At 36.7% G+C, this 14,065-nt stretch overlaps 3 protein-coding genes and 1 pseudogene across 3 annotated transcripts; 3 read left to right on the top strand and 1 right to left on the bottom strand.

The window, feature by feature from the left end:
- On the top strand, positions 2,827 to 4,055 carry LOC107634253 (protein PELOTA 1-like). The gene has a single exon (XM_016337803.2). The coding sequence runs from the start codon at positions 2,851 to 2,853 to the stop codon at positions 4,000 to 4,002; it is 1,152 nt and encodes a 383-aa protein (XP_016193289.1). The 5' UTR covers positions 2,827 to 2,850; the 3' UTR covers positions 4,003 to 4,055.
- LOC107632649 lies at positions 5,047 to 6,265 on the top strand (annotated as a pseudogene).
- On the top strand, positions 6,847 to 9,189 carry LOC107629896 (glutamic acid-rich protein-like). The gene is made up of 2 exons (XM_016332838.2): positions 6,847 to 7,251; positions 7,712 to 9,189. The coding sequence occupies exons 1-2, from the start codon at positions 7,046 to 7,048 to the stop codon at positions 8,982 to 8,984; spliced, it is 1,479 nt and encodes a 492-aa protein (XP_016188324.1). The 5' UTR covers positions 6,847 to 7,045; the 3' UTR covers positions 8,985 to 9,189.
- Positions 9,540 to 12,134, bottom strand: LOC107629897. The gene is made up of 4 exons (XM_016332840.2): positions 11,866 to 12,134; positions 10,990 to 11,060; positions 10,796 to 10,882; positions 9,540 to 9,882 (listed from the first exon to the last, which is right to left on the bottom strand). The coding sequence occupies exons 1-4, from the start codon at positions 11,990 to 11,992 to the stop codon at positions 9,859 to 9,861; spliced, it is 309 nt and encodes a 102-aa protein (XP_016188326.1). The 5' UTR covers positions 11,993 to 12,134; the 3' UTR covers positions 9,540 to 9,858.

Here is a 14,065-nt window from a genome sequence, read left to right as displayed (position 1 = left end):
ACTTATAGTAAAAAAAATATTATCATATTAATTATTATTATTATTATTAAGGGTAACGTGTTAAACATAATTGGCATAAACTTTGTAATGAATGCAAGAATTATATTGGACAAAAACTCCGGCATTCACATGAAAAAGAGGATTCAATACTCATACATAATTACATAGAATGGCGTGATGAATAAGGGTCCCTTTGGGAAACACTAAAAAATTATTTTTTTTAACTTTTGATTTATAGAAAGTTATATTAATGTGTTTGGTATAATTTTTTAGATAAACTTTTAATTTTTCAAAAGGTTAGTTAAGAGCTTTTGAAAAAGTTAAAAAATGCGATTTCTCCCATTTTCAAAAGCTATTTTATCACTTCTATTTAATGCACAACTTTAAAATAAGAACTTTTATAATAACTTTCCAAACTCAAAATAACTTATTTAAAAGTTAATATTAATAAAAGTCCTTATATTTTAAGCTCCTTTTTCAAAAGAACTTATTTAAGAAGTTTAACCAAACTGACCCTAAGTATTAGGAAATTATTTTAATTTCTTAATTTGTTTGTGGCAATACATATATTAATTATAATCACAAATTATGTTATTTTAAATTAAATAATTTATATAATAGTGATTTCATTTATAACAATAAATATTAAATTGAATAAGTCATTATTATTTTTAAATTGGAATTAAATGAGAATAAAATTAGATATTATTTTTTATTTTTTAGATAATTATCTTTTGCATTTTAGATATATTATCTTTTGGACTTTAGATATTATTTTATTTGGGCTTTAGGGTTTATAGGTGCTATGCTCAAATATAAATAAGCCTTTAAATTTTGGTCTCCAATATATCAAAGTCGTCTTTGCTCTTTCCCCATCAAAAGAGTCACAATTCAGCCACCTAAAGATACAGAAGACTTTGGTTAAAAAAGATCAAAAGAATCACAAGATCAAAATACTTCTATCAATTTCTGATTCTTATGAATAAAGGTACGCTTTTACAAGATCAAAATCCTTCTATCAATTTCTGATTCTTATGAATAAAGGTACGCTTTTGCATTATGTTATATTTTTGGTGATTCAATATGAATGATCTGGATTATGGAAATTAATTTATTCCAACAGTAAGGAGTTCCCATATACCGTAGTAAGTAGTATACAAGTTGCAAGTTATAACTAATCCCAGAATGAAAATGGATTAAAATAACATCGATTATTAATCAATCAATTAATAACTTATAGCTAAAACACGTTAAATAATAAATAAACAGCGGAATAGCTGTACTCGCATCATCAATTCATCATCTTCATCATCCAAGTTCCCACATTAGCAACATGCATATGGTGGTTTCGTTAGCCGAAAGTATCTCCAATGCTAAATTATTTTCATTGAATTTGACCTGAATCTGAGTCAAGAATAATATCATTGAATTAACCTTTTAATTACTGTATCACTTTACAAACTATATATTATTGAAGGGCGCTTGTACTCTTTGGGATATCCGTTGAAACTATTGACAATGTCAAATTAAATAGTCAGAGTAGTTTACACTAAAATTTTAGATAAACAATAGGTTTACTCCTAATATAGGAGAAATATATCTAAATTATTATATTATAACTTAAATAACAACATTTTAAACACTGTTATAATATTAATGATTATTGATAATTTAAAAAGTGATAATATCTTTTAGCAAAATCTCAAACGAATATTAATCTTATTAATCAATGTACAATTTTTCACAATATTTATTATTTCGATTAATTTTTTTGTGATCCAATATGTATTTGTTATTATCATATTTTAATATAATCCTTATTAAACTTTTTTATGTTGAATTTTTATACAATATTAAGCAAATTAGAAACTGAAACATTACATTATAACTTAATATTAAATAATATATTTTAATAAATAATTTATGTTTTTTTATTCTTGAATCAGTACATATATAAATAATCACATATATTGTTGTTCATATAGTATATTCTTTTTTTTTTTATTATTCCTCGCAATTATATAATTGACCAAAAAAATATACTATATTCCAAATACTTAAAGGTTATGGTTCAAAAGGAATTGTTCAATCAACTAGAGGCTCAATGAAACAAAGAAGTTGGCCCAAAAAAGCGCTCAGAGGAGTGCAGGTCACTCCACCCGACCTGCTTAGGGCACAGGTATCATGACCCATGCCCAACTTGATTTCAAGAATAAATTACTGTTTCGATTATTAATTCACAAAAAAAACATCTATACAAGATGGGTTAATTTCTCATATAATAAAAAAAAGAAATCACTTACATTTGTAAATGGAAAGGTTTAGAAATAATGATCAAGTCATCATTCTTTTTCATAAATATTCTATCACGCTCGAATATTTTTTTATTTTTACAATTTATATAAATTTGTTAAAATTCTTGTTAATTTAAGCGTTGGAATTTTTAATAATAGATAATCTCACTATTATTTTAAAATTGACGTGAAAACATCTTCAATATTTTTGTCATTATCTCTGATTTTTTTGCTAAGTCCAAATCAGTTAATAGTCTATTTTAGATATGTCTCAGAATAATTATTAATGAAAACTATTAAATTATTCTTCCACCTTAGCCCATGACAACAATAAAAAAGTCTCGTGGTCCACAAATTCAACCCAACAGAATACATAAATTCAATTATAATTTTAGTCTTTATTATTTTATCTTTATCTTATCTTTATTTGCTTTATCTTTCATAGGACAATATTCTATATATATTTAGTTTTACCCTCATAGTTCACAACACACATTATTTACCAAAAAAAGTTCCAATATTCGCTAGAAATTGTGAGCTAAGCAAAGAAGGAAGAATGAAACTGAAGCAAAAAGATTTCGCAGTGAACCAAATGGGAAGAGTGACCATAATCCCTGAAGAATCCGACGACCTATGGATCCTCTACAACATCATCAACCCCGGCGATTACGTCACGGCCGATACCTCCAGGAAGGTCCACCACCAACTCAACGACGGCAAGAACACCACCGCCTCACGTGTCAGGCTCTCCGTCCACCTCAAGGTCACCTGTTGCGATTTCGACAAGGACTCTTCCACCCTTCGCATCCAAGGCCGCAACCTCGAGCCCAACCGTTACGTCGTCGTCGGATCCTTCCACACCCTCACGTTGGAGTGCAACAAACCCTTCGAGCTCCATAAGAAGGTCTGGAAGCACGACGTCGTCGAGGCTCTCCAGGAACGAGAGAACCACGAAGTTTGTCCCGACGCGGAACTCGCAGTAACTCTCTTTCAACAAGACCATGCTGAGATTTATCTGATTGGAAAAGGCGTAATTGCCATGGTTTTCAAGGTTGAAACCTCTTCTTCGAGGACCGGAGGAAGAAAGTCTTCATCTTCATCTCCTTCTTCAAACACTAAGAACGTGTTCTTCCGCGAGGTTTTTGCGGCATTCATGAAGCACGTGGATCTGAACAAGGTTAAAAACACTGTGATCGCAAGCGAGGATTCAAAAAAGGACGAGTTTCGAAGGTTTATGATATCGGAGGCAAAGAGGATGAAGATGAGAAGCGTAGAAGAGAACATAGGAAGGATCGTGGTGGCTGCTAGTGGTGGTTGCAACGGCGATCTGAAGGATCTTTTGGGAGAAAGCACGGTGATGAACCTTATGAAGGACAGCAAGGTAGGGTTGCAGATTAGGGAACTGAGGAAGGTTTGGGACATGGTTTCGAGTGACTCGAATCGCGCTTGCTACGGACTGAAGAGCGTGGAGAGTGCTCAGGAGATGGGAGCCATTGAAACGCTTCTAATCAGTGATGAGCTGTATCGAAGCGATGAGGTTGCCACAAGGAAGAGGTACGGTTGTTTGGTGAAGGCGGTTAAGGATAGTGGTGGGGACGCTTTGGTGTACTCTTCCATGCATGTTCTGGCAGAGCAGTTGCAGCAACTCACCGGTATTGCCGCCATTCTCAGGTTTCCATTGCCTGTTCTTGATGATGAGGCTTATTAGAGCAAGGTTTTATGATTAATTAATTGTCTAAGTTGATTAATTATCCTAATTTAACTTCACTTCAGTACAATTCAATCAATCAACAATCAATAAAATTTTTTGATCTATTCTTTTACAATTTTATTATGATATCAGAGTCTTGGTATCCTCCTTGAGGAGGATATATAAGTTATCATCTTTTCGGTGAGAAATCACCATGCTTCTTTTTCAATCTCCTCTCACAATGAATAATCAATCTTCCAATTCAGTTCAAGATCCAACCAATCTTTGTTAAATGCATCCAAGTGAAAATCCTACCCCAATTTTGGTTACCTCAGTTCTTTACCAGCAATTCCGTCTGCGCCTCATTTTTTCCGACAGCTTCGTCTGCATTCTGTTTTAGCAGTTCCATCTGCACTCTTATTGCGCTCTACGCGCCCTCTTTCTTATCGCGCTCTACGCGCCCTCTTTTATTGCGCTCTACGCACTTATTTTTTCATTTTTCTTTTGAAGATCGCTGCTCAAGCACAGCATCTCCTTTTATATTTTTGCCGTCGACAGCTCAAGCTCCGCCGCACGATTTTTTGAAGATCGCTGCTCAAGCACAGCATCTCCTTTTATATTTTTGCCGCCAGTAGCTCAAGCTCCACCGCACGCATTTTTTGAAGATCGCTGCTCAAGCACAGCATCTCCTTTTATATTTTTGCCGCCGACAGCTCAAGCTCCGCCACACGCATCTTCCTCCGCGTCACCACGTCAGACGCGCTTTTCTCAACAATTTCATCGGAACTTATCCAAGCTGTGGATTATTGACATCTTCCATCCACCAGCTTGCGGGGGCATATTAAATTACTCTTCCACCTTAGTCCATGACAACAATAAAGAAGTCTCGTGGCCCACAAATTCAACCCAACAGAATACATAAATTCAATTACAATTTTAGTCTTTATTATCTTATCTTTATCTTATCTTTAGTTGTTCTTATCTTATCTTTATTTGCTTTTATCTTTCATAGGACAATGCTCTATATATATTTAGTTTTACCCTCATAGTTCACAACACACATTATTCACCAAAAAAAAGTTCCAATATTCACCAGAAATTGTGAGCTAAGCAAAGAAGGAAGAATGAAACTGAAGGAAAAAGATTTCACAGTGAACCAAATGGGAAGAGTGACCATAATCCCTGAAGAATCCGACGACCTATGGATCCTCTACAACATCATCAACCCCGGCGATTACGTCACGGCCGATACCTCCCGGAAGGTCCACCACCAACTCAACGACGGCAAGAACACCACCGCCTCACGTGTCAGGCTCTCCGTCCGCCTCAAGGTCACCTGCCGCGACTTCGACAAGGACTCTTCCACCCTTCGCATCCAAGGCCGCAACCTCGAGCCCAACAGTTACGTCGCCGTCGGATCCTTCCACACCCTCACGTTGGAGTGCAACAAACCCTTCGAGCTCCACAAGAAGGTCTGGAAGCACGACGTCATCGAGGATCTCCAAGAACGAGAGAATCACAAAGTTTGTCCCGCGAAACTCGCAGTAACTCTCTTTCAACAAGACCATGCTGAGATTTATCTGATTGGAAAAGGCGTAACTGCCATGGTTTCCAAGGTTGAAACCTCTTCTTCGAGGATCGGAGGAAGAAAGCCTTCATCTTCATCTCCTTCTTCAAACACTAAGAACGTGTTCTTCCGCGAGGTTTTCGCGGCGTTCATAAAGCACGTGGATCTGAACAAGGTTAAAAACACTGTGATCGCAAGCGAGGATTAGAAAAAGGATGAGTTTCGAAGGTTTATGATATCGGAGGCAAAGAGGATGAAGATGAGAAGCGTAGAAGAGAATATAGGAAGGATCGTGGTGGCTGCTGGTGGTGGTTGCAACGACGATTTGAAGGATCTTTTGGGAGAAAGCACGGATATGAACCTTATGAAGGACAGCAAGGTAGGGTTGCAGATTATGGTACTGAGGAAGGTTTGGGACATGGTTTCGAGTGACTCGGATCGCGCTTGCTACGGACTGAAGAGCGTGGAGAGTGCTCAGGAGATGGGAGCCATTGAAACGCTTCTAATCAGTGATGAGCTGTATCGGAGCGATGAGGTTGCCACAAGGAAGAGGTACGGTTGTTTGATGAAGGCGGTTAAGGATAGTGGTGGGGACGCTTTGGTGTACTCTTCCATGAATGTTCTGGTAGAGCAGTTGCAGGCTTGCAGCAACTCACCGGTATTGCCGCTATTTTCAGGTTTTCGTTGCCTGTTCTTGATGATGATGCTTATTAGAGCAAGGTTTTATAATTAATTAATTAATTGTCTAGGTTGATTAATTATTCTAATTTAACTTCACTTCAGTACAATTTAATCAATTAACAATCAATAAAATTTCTTGATCTATTCTTTTTTTTATTCTTTCACAATTTTATTAAAAATAATATGCATATTTAAATAGAAAATATTTTTTTTCCTTCATACAAATGTTGTTATCATTAGATTAACTGTAGATTGTGAATCTCACGACTTTAACTCATTTAGTGTCTCTGATTTTAAATTTAACAAGTGTACAAACTAATTATAGCATTATTATTAGTGTTAAATTAGTATGAAAAAATGAGAATAATAACGAAGGGAAAGGGAAAGTGAAAAAGTGGAGCCTTGGAGGGGAGGGGGAGAATGACAATTGACAAGTGAAATAATACATAAATTTATGCAAAAATATATAATAATTAATTTTTTTGTGGAAACATATTTTTAATACATTTTTGGGCGCATGGTGAGGTAAGTGAGCAAGTGAGCTTAGTGAAGTCCGCAACCAGAGAGAGAGTGCCAGGTATATATGACGGAGTAGGTGTCATGCTCTTTTTGCATGACAAGCAACCCAACCCGTAAAACCCTTCACCACTTTAACTCTCTCTCCCTTCTCTCTAAAAGTCTCAAATCTCTAGAAACATAGAGAGAAGCAACAAAGTAAAGAAAGAATAATAAAAGCCATTCATTCATTCATTCATTCATTAATGTTCCGTCATTGGTAGGTATTGTTGATCAGAAGAGAGAAAGAGAGATCATATGATGGCTTACAATAAAGGGTTGCATGGAAACATTGGAGGAGGAGGAGGAGGGAGTCACAGTCATAGTCATAGAGGGAGGCCATATGCATTGATGCTGCTCATTGCATTTGGGGCTGCACTTCTTGGTGTCATGCTCCTTCACAAGCTCAGGGAGAGGCGCATCTACACCCTCATTCTCAAAGACAAAGATCATCAACTTCTTTCACGTATACATCAACATGCATTAATCAAAAGCTCCAAAGCTGCACCAAGATGAAGCAACCTTTTCTAGCTACCTACCAAATTCGTTAAATCATTTTCTACTTTGACCAAATTTGTTTAATCATATAAAATAAATTTTGGTAGTAAGCAGAACCGAGAAGCTAATATTTTTAGTCTCTTAAAAATTTTTTTTCCTCTTTTTCTAAATGTCTTTAAAACTTCATCTTAAATTCTTAATATATGAAAATTTCTTTTTTTAGTTAAAAAAAGGATTTTTTTTTTTGGGGTGCAATATAAACTGAATCAAATTTTCTTGAACTATCTGCTAATTAATGTTGCTGATTATAGGATGAGGATGATAGATATTAACGTTTTAGTTCCATTTGAAATTTGAATTGATTTATGTGTAGGAAGTGTGGTTCATTGATATTAGTAGTGCAATGAGTCTGTTATGTGAACCTTGGTTGTTTTCAATTACACAGAAGGAAAGAGATCACACCAAAGAACTGAGTAATAAGAATGAAGAAATGAAGGGTAAACTATACGCTTTAAGGATTCAAAAGATGGAGGTTGATAGAAAGGTTGTGGAGATGCAATCCACCATGGATTCCCTGAGAGACGAGCAGAAAGTGATGGAATCGGCATTCGAGGAGAAGCAGAACGAGCTCAGAACAATGCAGGAGAAGGGGATCAATTTAGGAGGAGGGAACTCTCAAGTAACAGCACTGAGGGAGGATCTGAAGAAGAAGGAGGAAGAAATAGAGAACTTGAAAGGCCGTCTTGAGATCCCTGCTAAGACCCTCAATGATCCAGGCATCATTAGGAAAACTGTGATAGGAAATGGAACAGTAGAAGCACAGGATCAAATTGAGAAGGAAGAACATTCACTTGATACTACAAAAACTGGGGATGGTGATGTTAAAACTGAAGTAAAAGATGAAATTCAGAATACTGAGAGAGCAGGGGAAGGAACCGAGGGCCATCGAGATGATAATGGTGGCGGTGTCACGACGAAAGATGTTGAAGCTGAAGTGGTGGATAGTGAAGTAAAGAACGCAATCAGAGAAGAGAAGCCAGGACAAATTGAGAGCAATGCAAATGCTGGAGATGAGGAATCTAAGGTGAGGGAACTGGCAGACAGTGCCGGAACGAAGAAGAAACACGTACGTGTAAGTAGAATGAAGGGGAAACGGTGGAAAACAATCGTGAAGAACAAGTTAATGGAGAGAAATGGAATTTCTGCAAGTCATGCCGAGATAAGCAAAGGCAACGAAAAAGCTAATGTAGAAGTGGAAGGTGAGTTGAAGGAAAATGCTGCAAGGGAGAAGGAACAAGCCAATTTACTTAAGCCTGAAAATCATGAAATCAGCAAAGATGTTAGAAACATGATAGTGAATGATACAAATCATCAGGTGACAAACAACAACGGCACGGGCATCAACCCGGAACAAGAGGGAGTGGATGAAGAAAGACTGACAGAAAATAATGAAGACACTGTTGCTCAACAAAACTGGAGCAGGAGGCATATCAACAAAGCTACCAAGGATGGTGCACAATCAAAATCCAAGCTGTTAGATGAAGAGCAAGAAGCAATAGAGATTTCAGATGTTCAAAACAGGGATGATGATGAGGAAGATAATGGTGAATTCTTCAGGGATTCCCTATCTGATGTTGAAGATGATAAGGAGGAGTACAAGGAAGAGATAGATGAGTCAGAGTTTCAGCCTGATTTGTGATTTAGCTGTATTTGCATGATCTTTAATACGCAAATTAGAGTAGTGTGTTTGGTTTCGTAGGAAGTAGGAACACTTCAAATCACTGGCTTGAGAGGGTGCAAGTGTGTAACATCTTAGCAAGTAGCAAGTAGGTTTCGGTGAACTTTATTCCTCTCTATTTAGTCACCAAATTTTCGTTTTATATTGCAGTAATTTCTTCTTACTACACAAACTCTGCATTATCAATGGAAGTTGGAGCTGCTAGCTTGCTGATATCAGTTTAAATAATCAAATCAATTGCCACTAAATCTAACAAGTTTGCCATCCCGGTTGGGATCGATGCTTGAAATTTTCAAGCATTCCCAATGGGATTCAACTCATGTATCTTGCCAAAGTTGAACCAAATGATAAAATCTTGTTACGTATTCTATTGCTTTCAGATTTAAATATGATATAGTGTCCATTAACATCTAAAATGTGTAAAATATTCTACCAACTTTTGGAAAATGGCTATTATACAGGAAACAGTTGCTGGAAATAACACTATTTGCTCTGGTCGTCTTAGTACGAGAATCATTTGAATACCGATAAAGATCCTGCGAATATACTTATTGATTGCAAATGTAGAGGAATTCACGAACTGGCTTAACACAAGCTAATGTTAAATGTAAATAAAATTTTACACGTTTTTTCTGGAAAAAAACATCATCATCATCTCCCAACTTTCACTGTCTTCAAGGAATAATGGATAACTATCCCAAATATTTCTTCAAGGAACAATGGATAACTAGCCCAAACATTTGTTTACCAGCAAATAACAGAGTCCCAGAGAATTCCTGGCACAACGAATTATTAAGGGGAAAACTTTCGGATGTAAACTAACATGCTCCAAGCCTCAATGAGATGCTTCCGCCAATTTCTGCAAATATACAGAACATTCAGTGAGCAAAGACTAGAAGCTCGAAACCACTCAAATAATACACATGTAACTGACATGACACTAGACTGTGAAAGATAACATTGCAAAAATCGTTCTAAACATCCTCCTGAAATGAAGTAAACCATAGGTACTTTAATGTATTGAAATTTTAAAAAGCAATCAACTCTTTCTTAATTTAGTAATGAGTAGGATGTTGCAGAGTAATATATCTTAGGAAGGATTAATCGTTTCTTCTAAATTAATCATTGTAACATGCTAAAAGACCTGAACATTGTACAAATAACATACTTATAAGTGTCATTCCAAAAATGAAATTAGAGTAGTTTGGTTGGAAGGAAGAAATAGGCTGAAAACTTTAATGGATGAATTTGAACGTGCAACACATGGATTTCATCCATGAAAATTTCGCTAACAATTTTATTCCCAACCAAACATACCCTTAAAAGTGGATGGAGGAAGTATAGTCTATCAGTTTCTCCGACTACATTAAATTATTCCAACCTCATATGATAGTCATCTTGCAATAATTATTTCTTAACAGAACAAACTGTCTTCAGTGACAACTAAGTAGAAACATGAAACCAAAAATTTAATGAAACAATCAGATCTTGACTGTCAAATGAAAAATGCAGCATTGTCATCAGCGTTCAACAGGAAATAAGGAACCCAAAAATAATTCTGGAGGTGTTAACCAATGACCTCCATGCAATTTTTCAAAAATGGTAAAGGAGAAAGGAAATGGAAAAAAGATGCCTCTCACTGCCAACAGAAAGGCCTTGCATAACTTATAGTGAAACAGCTATAACAAACAAGGTCATGCAGATTCACAATGATCTTAACTACAAGCCAATAATGATACTCTTGTAACAAAGGAATCGAAAATTGAAAGTACCTCTTCTTTCTTTCCCTTGCCTCCTGTGAAGAACTTGTATGTCCCATAGAAGAACAGTCCCCACCCAGTTAAACTGACAATCACAAACTGCACGTGCAAAATAAACCAGTCAGAAAAAGAATATCCGGAAACACATTTGGTTTCCAAGAAAATGATCCAATCATCTCATCCTCAAGCCCAAAAATTCTACTCACGTGCTCTTCCTTCCACTTAGATGGGCTCATCGGGTCTTCCCAGGCATTAACTTTTGGAGGACCATGGTGATCTGCAGTAAACAAACGATCATAGAGCCATTTCACAAATGTCAGAAGTCTGCACTGCATACAAACATTCTACACAAGTAGAAAATCAATTTCATCACATGACATAGAACAAATGATCAACCAAACATCTATTCATTCAATGAGGTTCACTTAGGTTCATTAAGCCAGAGTGCATCAAAGCCCTTGTTTACCATCGCGAGATATGTAAACAAAAATTTAGACACCTAGAAAATCAATTTCATCACATGACATAGAATAAAGGATCAACCAAACATCTATCCCTTCAATGAGGTTCACTTAGGTTCATTAAGCCAGAGTGCATCAAAGCCCTTGTTTACCATCACGAGATATGTAAACAAAAATTTAGACACCTAGAGCCATAGAATAATTTCATCCATTTTTTATAAATATAACACTACCAAACCACACACATACTACTTAACCTAATGTTCAATTCACAATTAATACTCCCAAAAATTATAGCTCCAAAATCTCACAGAAGTGAAATTTACCCAATAATTTCCTAGATATCCCTAAAAATTAGTGGTCTCAATAGAATGGGAAACCAAAAGTTCCGCACTTTCGATTTCACTCTACGTAAATATCGAAGAATCTGGCCATACATGAAACTTAAAACCGGAAGCTGTAGTGGTGCGTCAATGCAGAGAAATGGGGGCATTATTGATATATTGTTATCAAAGCGCTGTAGGTAAATGAGATCGGAGAAATAATCGCTTAAAAGAGAGGGATTTTGATTATACGGCTAAATCCAAGCAGGCACTAGAAGGCAGAGAAATGTGAAATTACCGGCGGCTCCCGCAAGATTGCGGCGGGGTACGAGAGAGGAAGGTTGAATCGGAGTTCTGGAAGTGGAAATAGAAACACGAGTGAGAGATGCTGCTCGGCGAGCTGCGGTTGCTGCTACGGACGCCATTGCCTTCGGAGTTTCGGAGAGAGAGAGACAGAGAGCGCAAAGAGAGTGGTGGCGTGGTAATAGTTGAGGAACGAAATGTTCAAAAGGAAAGGGATCTTCTTGAAACGACACCGTGTTTCCGTCCCTCAAATTCGTTTTTTCTTTTTTGAGTTTTTTTCTTTATTCAATTTTTTTTTAAATCTCTAAAATAAATTTTTTTTAAAATAATAAAATAATTGTTATAAAAATATTGGTAATAGTTGAAATGTTCAAAAGGAAAGGGATCTTCTTGAAACGACACCGTGTTTCCGTCCCTCAAATTCGTTTTTTCTTTTTTGAGTTTTGAGTTTACATAGCACTGATACCCTTTAGTAGTAGATTAATGTCTCGTTAAAGTAAATGAAATTATGAAAACAATAATCATATTTTTTGTGATGACAGATGACACTTGTTTGGATTAAAAATCCAAAATTATTTGAAGTGTGTTTTATTGTGCAGGCCCATAATAGGTATTAATATGTTAAAAATATTTGGCTGAACTTTGGACACTAAACAAAAGAACAAGTTGCTGGATTATCTTGCCCAACAAAGACATTTAAAAAAGGTCTATTGCTGCTAGTTTTGGGGCAAAAAAATAAATTGTTGCTGAACTATGCCCAACATTGCTATACTTCACTAGCAAATAAGCAAGTTCAGAAGTGATTCAAGCTGAAATGAAAGTGCTTGTTTTGATTAAGTACCAAAAAGGAAAAGAAGGGAAAAGCAAAAGATTGGAGGCTAAGTAATAGGTAACCAAAAGACAATACACACCAAAACAAATACAGCAAGTGAAGATATATAACAATGCAGGAAAATATCAAGTAATCAATGAAACAGTGAGAATGTAATTGTAGTAAATCAACAACAGCAGCACTCCTGACTCAGGAAAACCTCCTATAGCAACTTTCCATATGAAATATACTTATCCTCTCTCATTACACTCCTCTCTTCTTATACACATGCATTCTCTCTATTGTTGTAACTAACTCTCCACCTCGGCATACTATAAGAATCCCCTGTGATGCACCCTCATATCACCCTTCATAATCCTTCATCCACACAGGTGGTTTTCTTATTCTTTTGCTTGTTGGATCTGCAATTGATACATTTGGCCCATCATGAGTTGTCGGTTCTGCCATTGCTGTATTCGGCCCATTATGAGTGGGTTTGCTCGTATCAATCACTCCCCCCATTACAATGACCTTGTCCTCAAGGTCTTCCCCAGGATACATTCTCACCAACTCAGCCCAACTCACCTATGTTGCTTCCTCTCTTGGTGTTCCTTGCCATTCCACCAACACTTGAACATCTTGAGACCCATCATCAAGCTACAAGGTTCTACTATCAATAATGGCTACCGGCACTGGTTCAAAAGGCAGAGAAAGAGGAAGCTCGTTGATGCCCCCTGCCATAATGGACTCACCCTTAAACTCCTTCAGTAGTGAAACATGAAAAACGGGATGAATGGCACTTCCAACTGGTAACTCCAGTTTGTAAGCGACAGTTCCCACTCTTTGGAGCACCTTAAATGGTCCAAAATATTTCTTACCAAGCTTCAAATGTCTTCGCATCACTACGGACCCCTGCCGATATGGTTGAAGCTTTAAGAGAACTAAATCACTAACATTGAATGATTTTTCACGTCTATAAGAATCAGCTTGGCGTTTCATGTGTTCTTGGGCTTGTTGGAGGCGAAATCGGAGTTCCATGTCAAGAATCTCCCTAACTCGCAATAGATCATCCACGTCTTGGACCAAAGAAGAGCGACTAGTATAGCCAGGTATAGTTCTGACAGCAAACCCATACAAGGCCTCATGTGGTGACATTTCAATGGTGGAGTGAAAAGAATTATTGTAACAGAACTCTGCCCAATTGAGGTAGGAAGACCACTTGGTTGGATGAGCATGTGTAAACACACGCAGATATTGCTCCAGGGTCCTATTAACAACCTCGGTTTGCCCATCCGTCTGAAGATGATAAGTCGTGCTATAGAGCAGCTTAGTACCACAATGCTAAAACAATTCTTTCCAAAAACGACTAAGAAAAAGAGGGTCC

This window comes from Arachis ipaensis, chromosome B03 (assembly GCF_000816755.2).
Source record: "Arachis ipaensis cultivar K30076 chromosome B03, Araip1.1, whole genome shotgun sequence".
In the NCBI taxonomy this organism is placed as follows: domain Eukaryota; kingdom Viridiplantae; phylum Streptophyta; class Magnoliopsida; order Fabales; family Fabaceae; genus Arachis; species Arachis ipaensis.
The sequence above is the reverse complement of the archived record's forward strand: the minus strand, read 5'-3'. Positions and strand labels throughout refer to the sequence as shown.

Bases quoted from the DNA above. Each gene is read 5' to 3' on its own strand.
- LOC107629896 (XM_016332838.2), top strand. From the start codon at position 7,046: ATGATGGCTTACAATAAAGGGTTGCATGGAAACATTGGAGGAGGAGGA. The intron at 7,252-7,711 runs ACGTATACATCA...ATGTGAACCTTG, and splicing joins AAAGATCATCAACTTCTTTC to GTTGTTTTCAATTACACAGA.
- LOC107634253 (XM_016337803.2), top strand. From the start codon at position 2,851: ATGAAACTGAAGCAAAAAGATTTCGCAGTGAACCAAATGGGAAGAGTG.
- LOC107629897 (XM_016332840.2), bottom strand. From the start codon at position 11,992: ATGGCGTCCGTAGCAGCAACCGCAGCTCGCCGAGCAGCATCTCTCACT. The intron at 11,061-11,865 runs GTAATTTCACAT...TGTTTACTGCAG, and splicing joins CAATCTTGCGGGAGCCGCCG to ATCACCATGGTCCTCCAAAA. The intron at 9,883-10,795 runs GTACTTTCAATT...GTATATTTGCAG, and splicing joins GCAAGGGAAAGAAAGAAGAG to AAATTGGCGGAAGCATCTCA.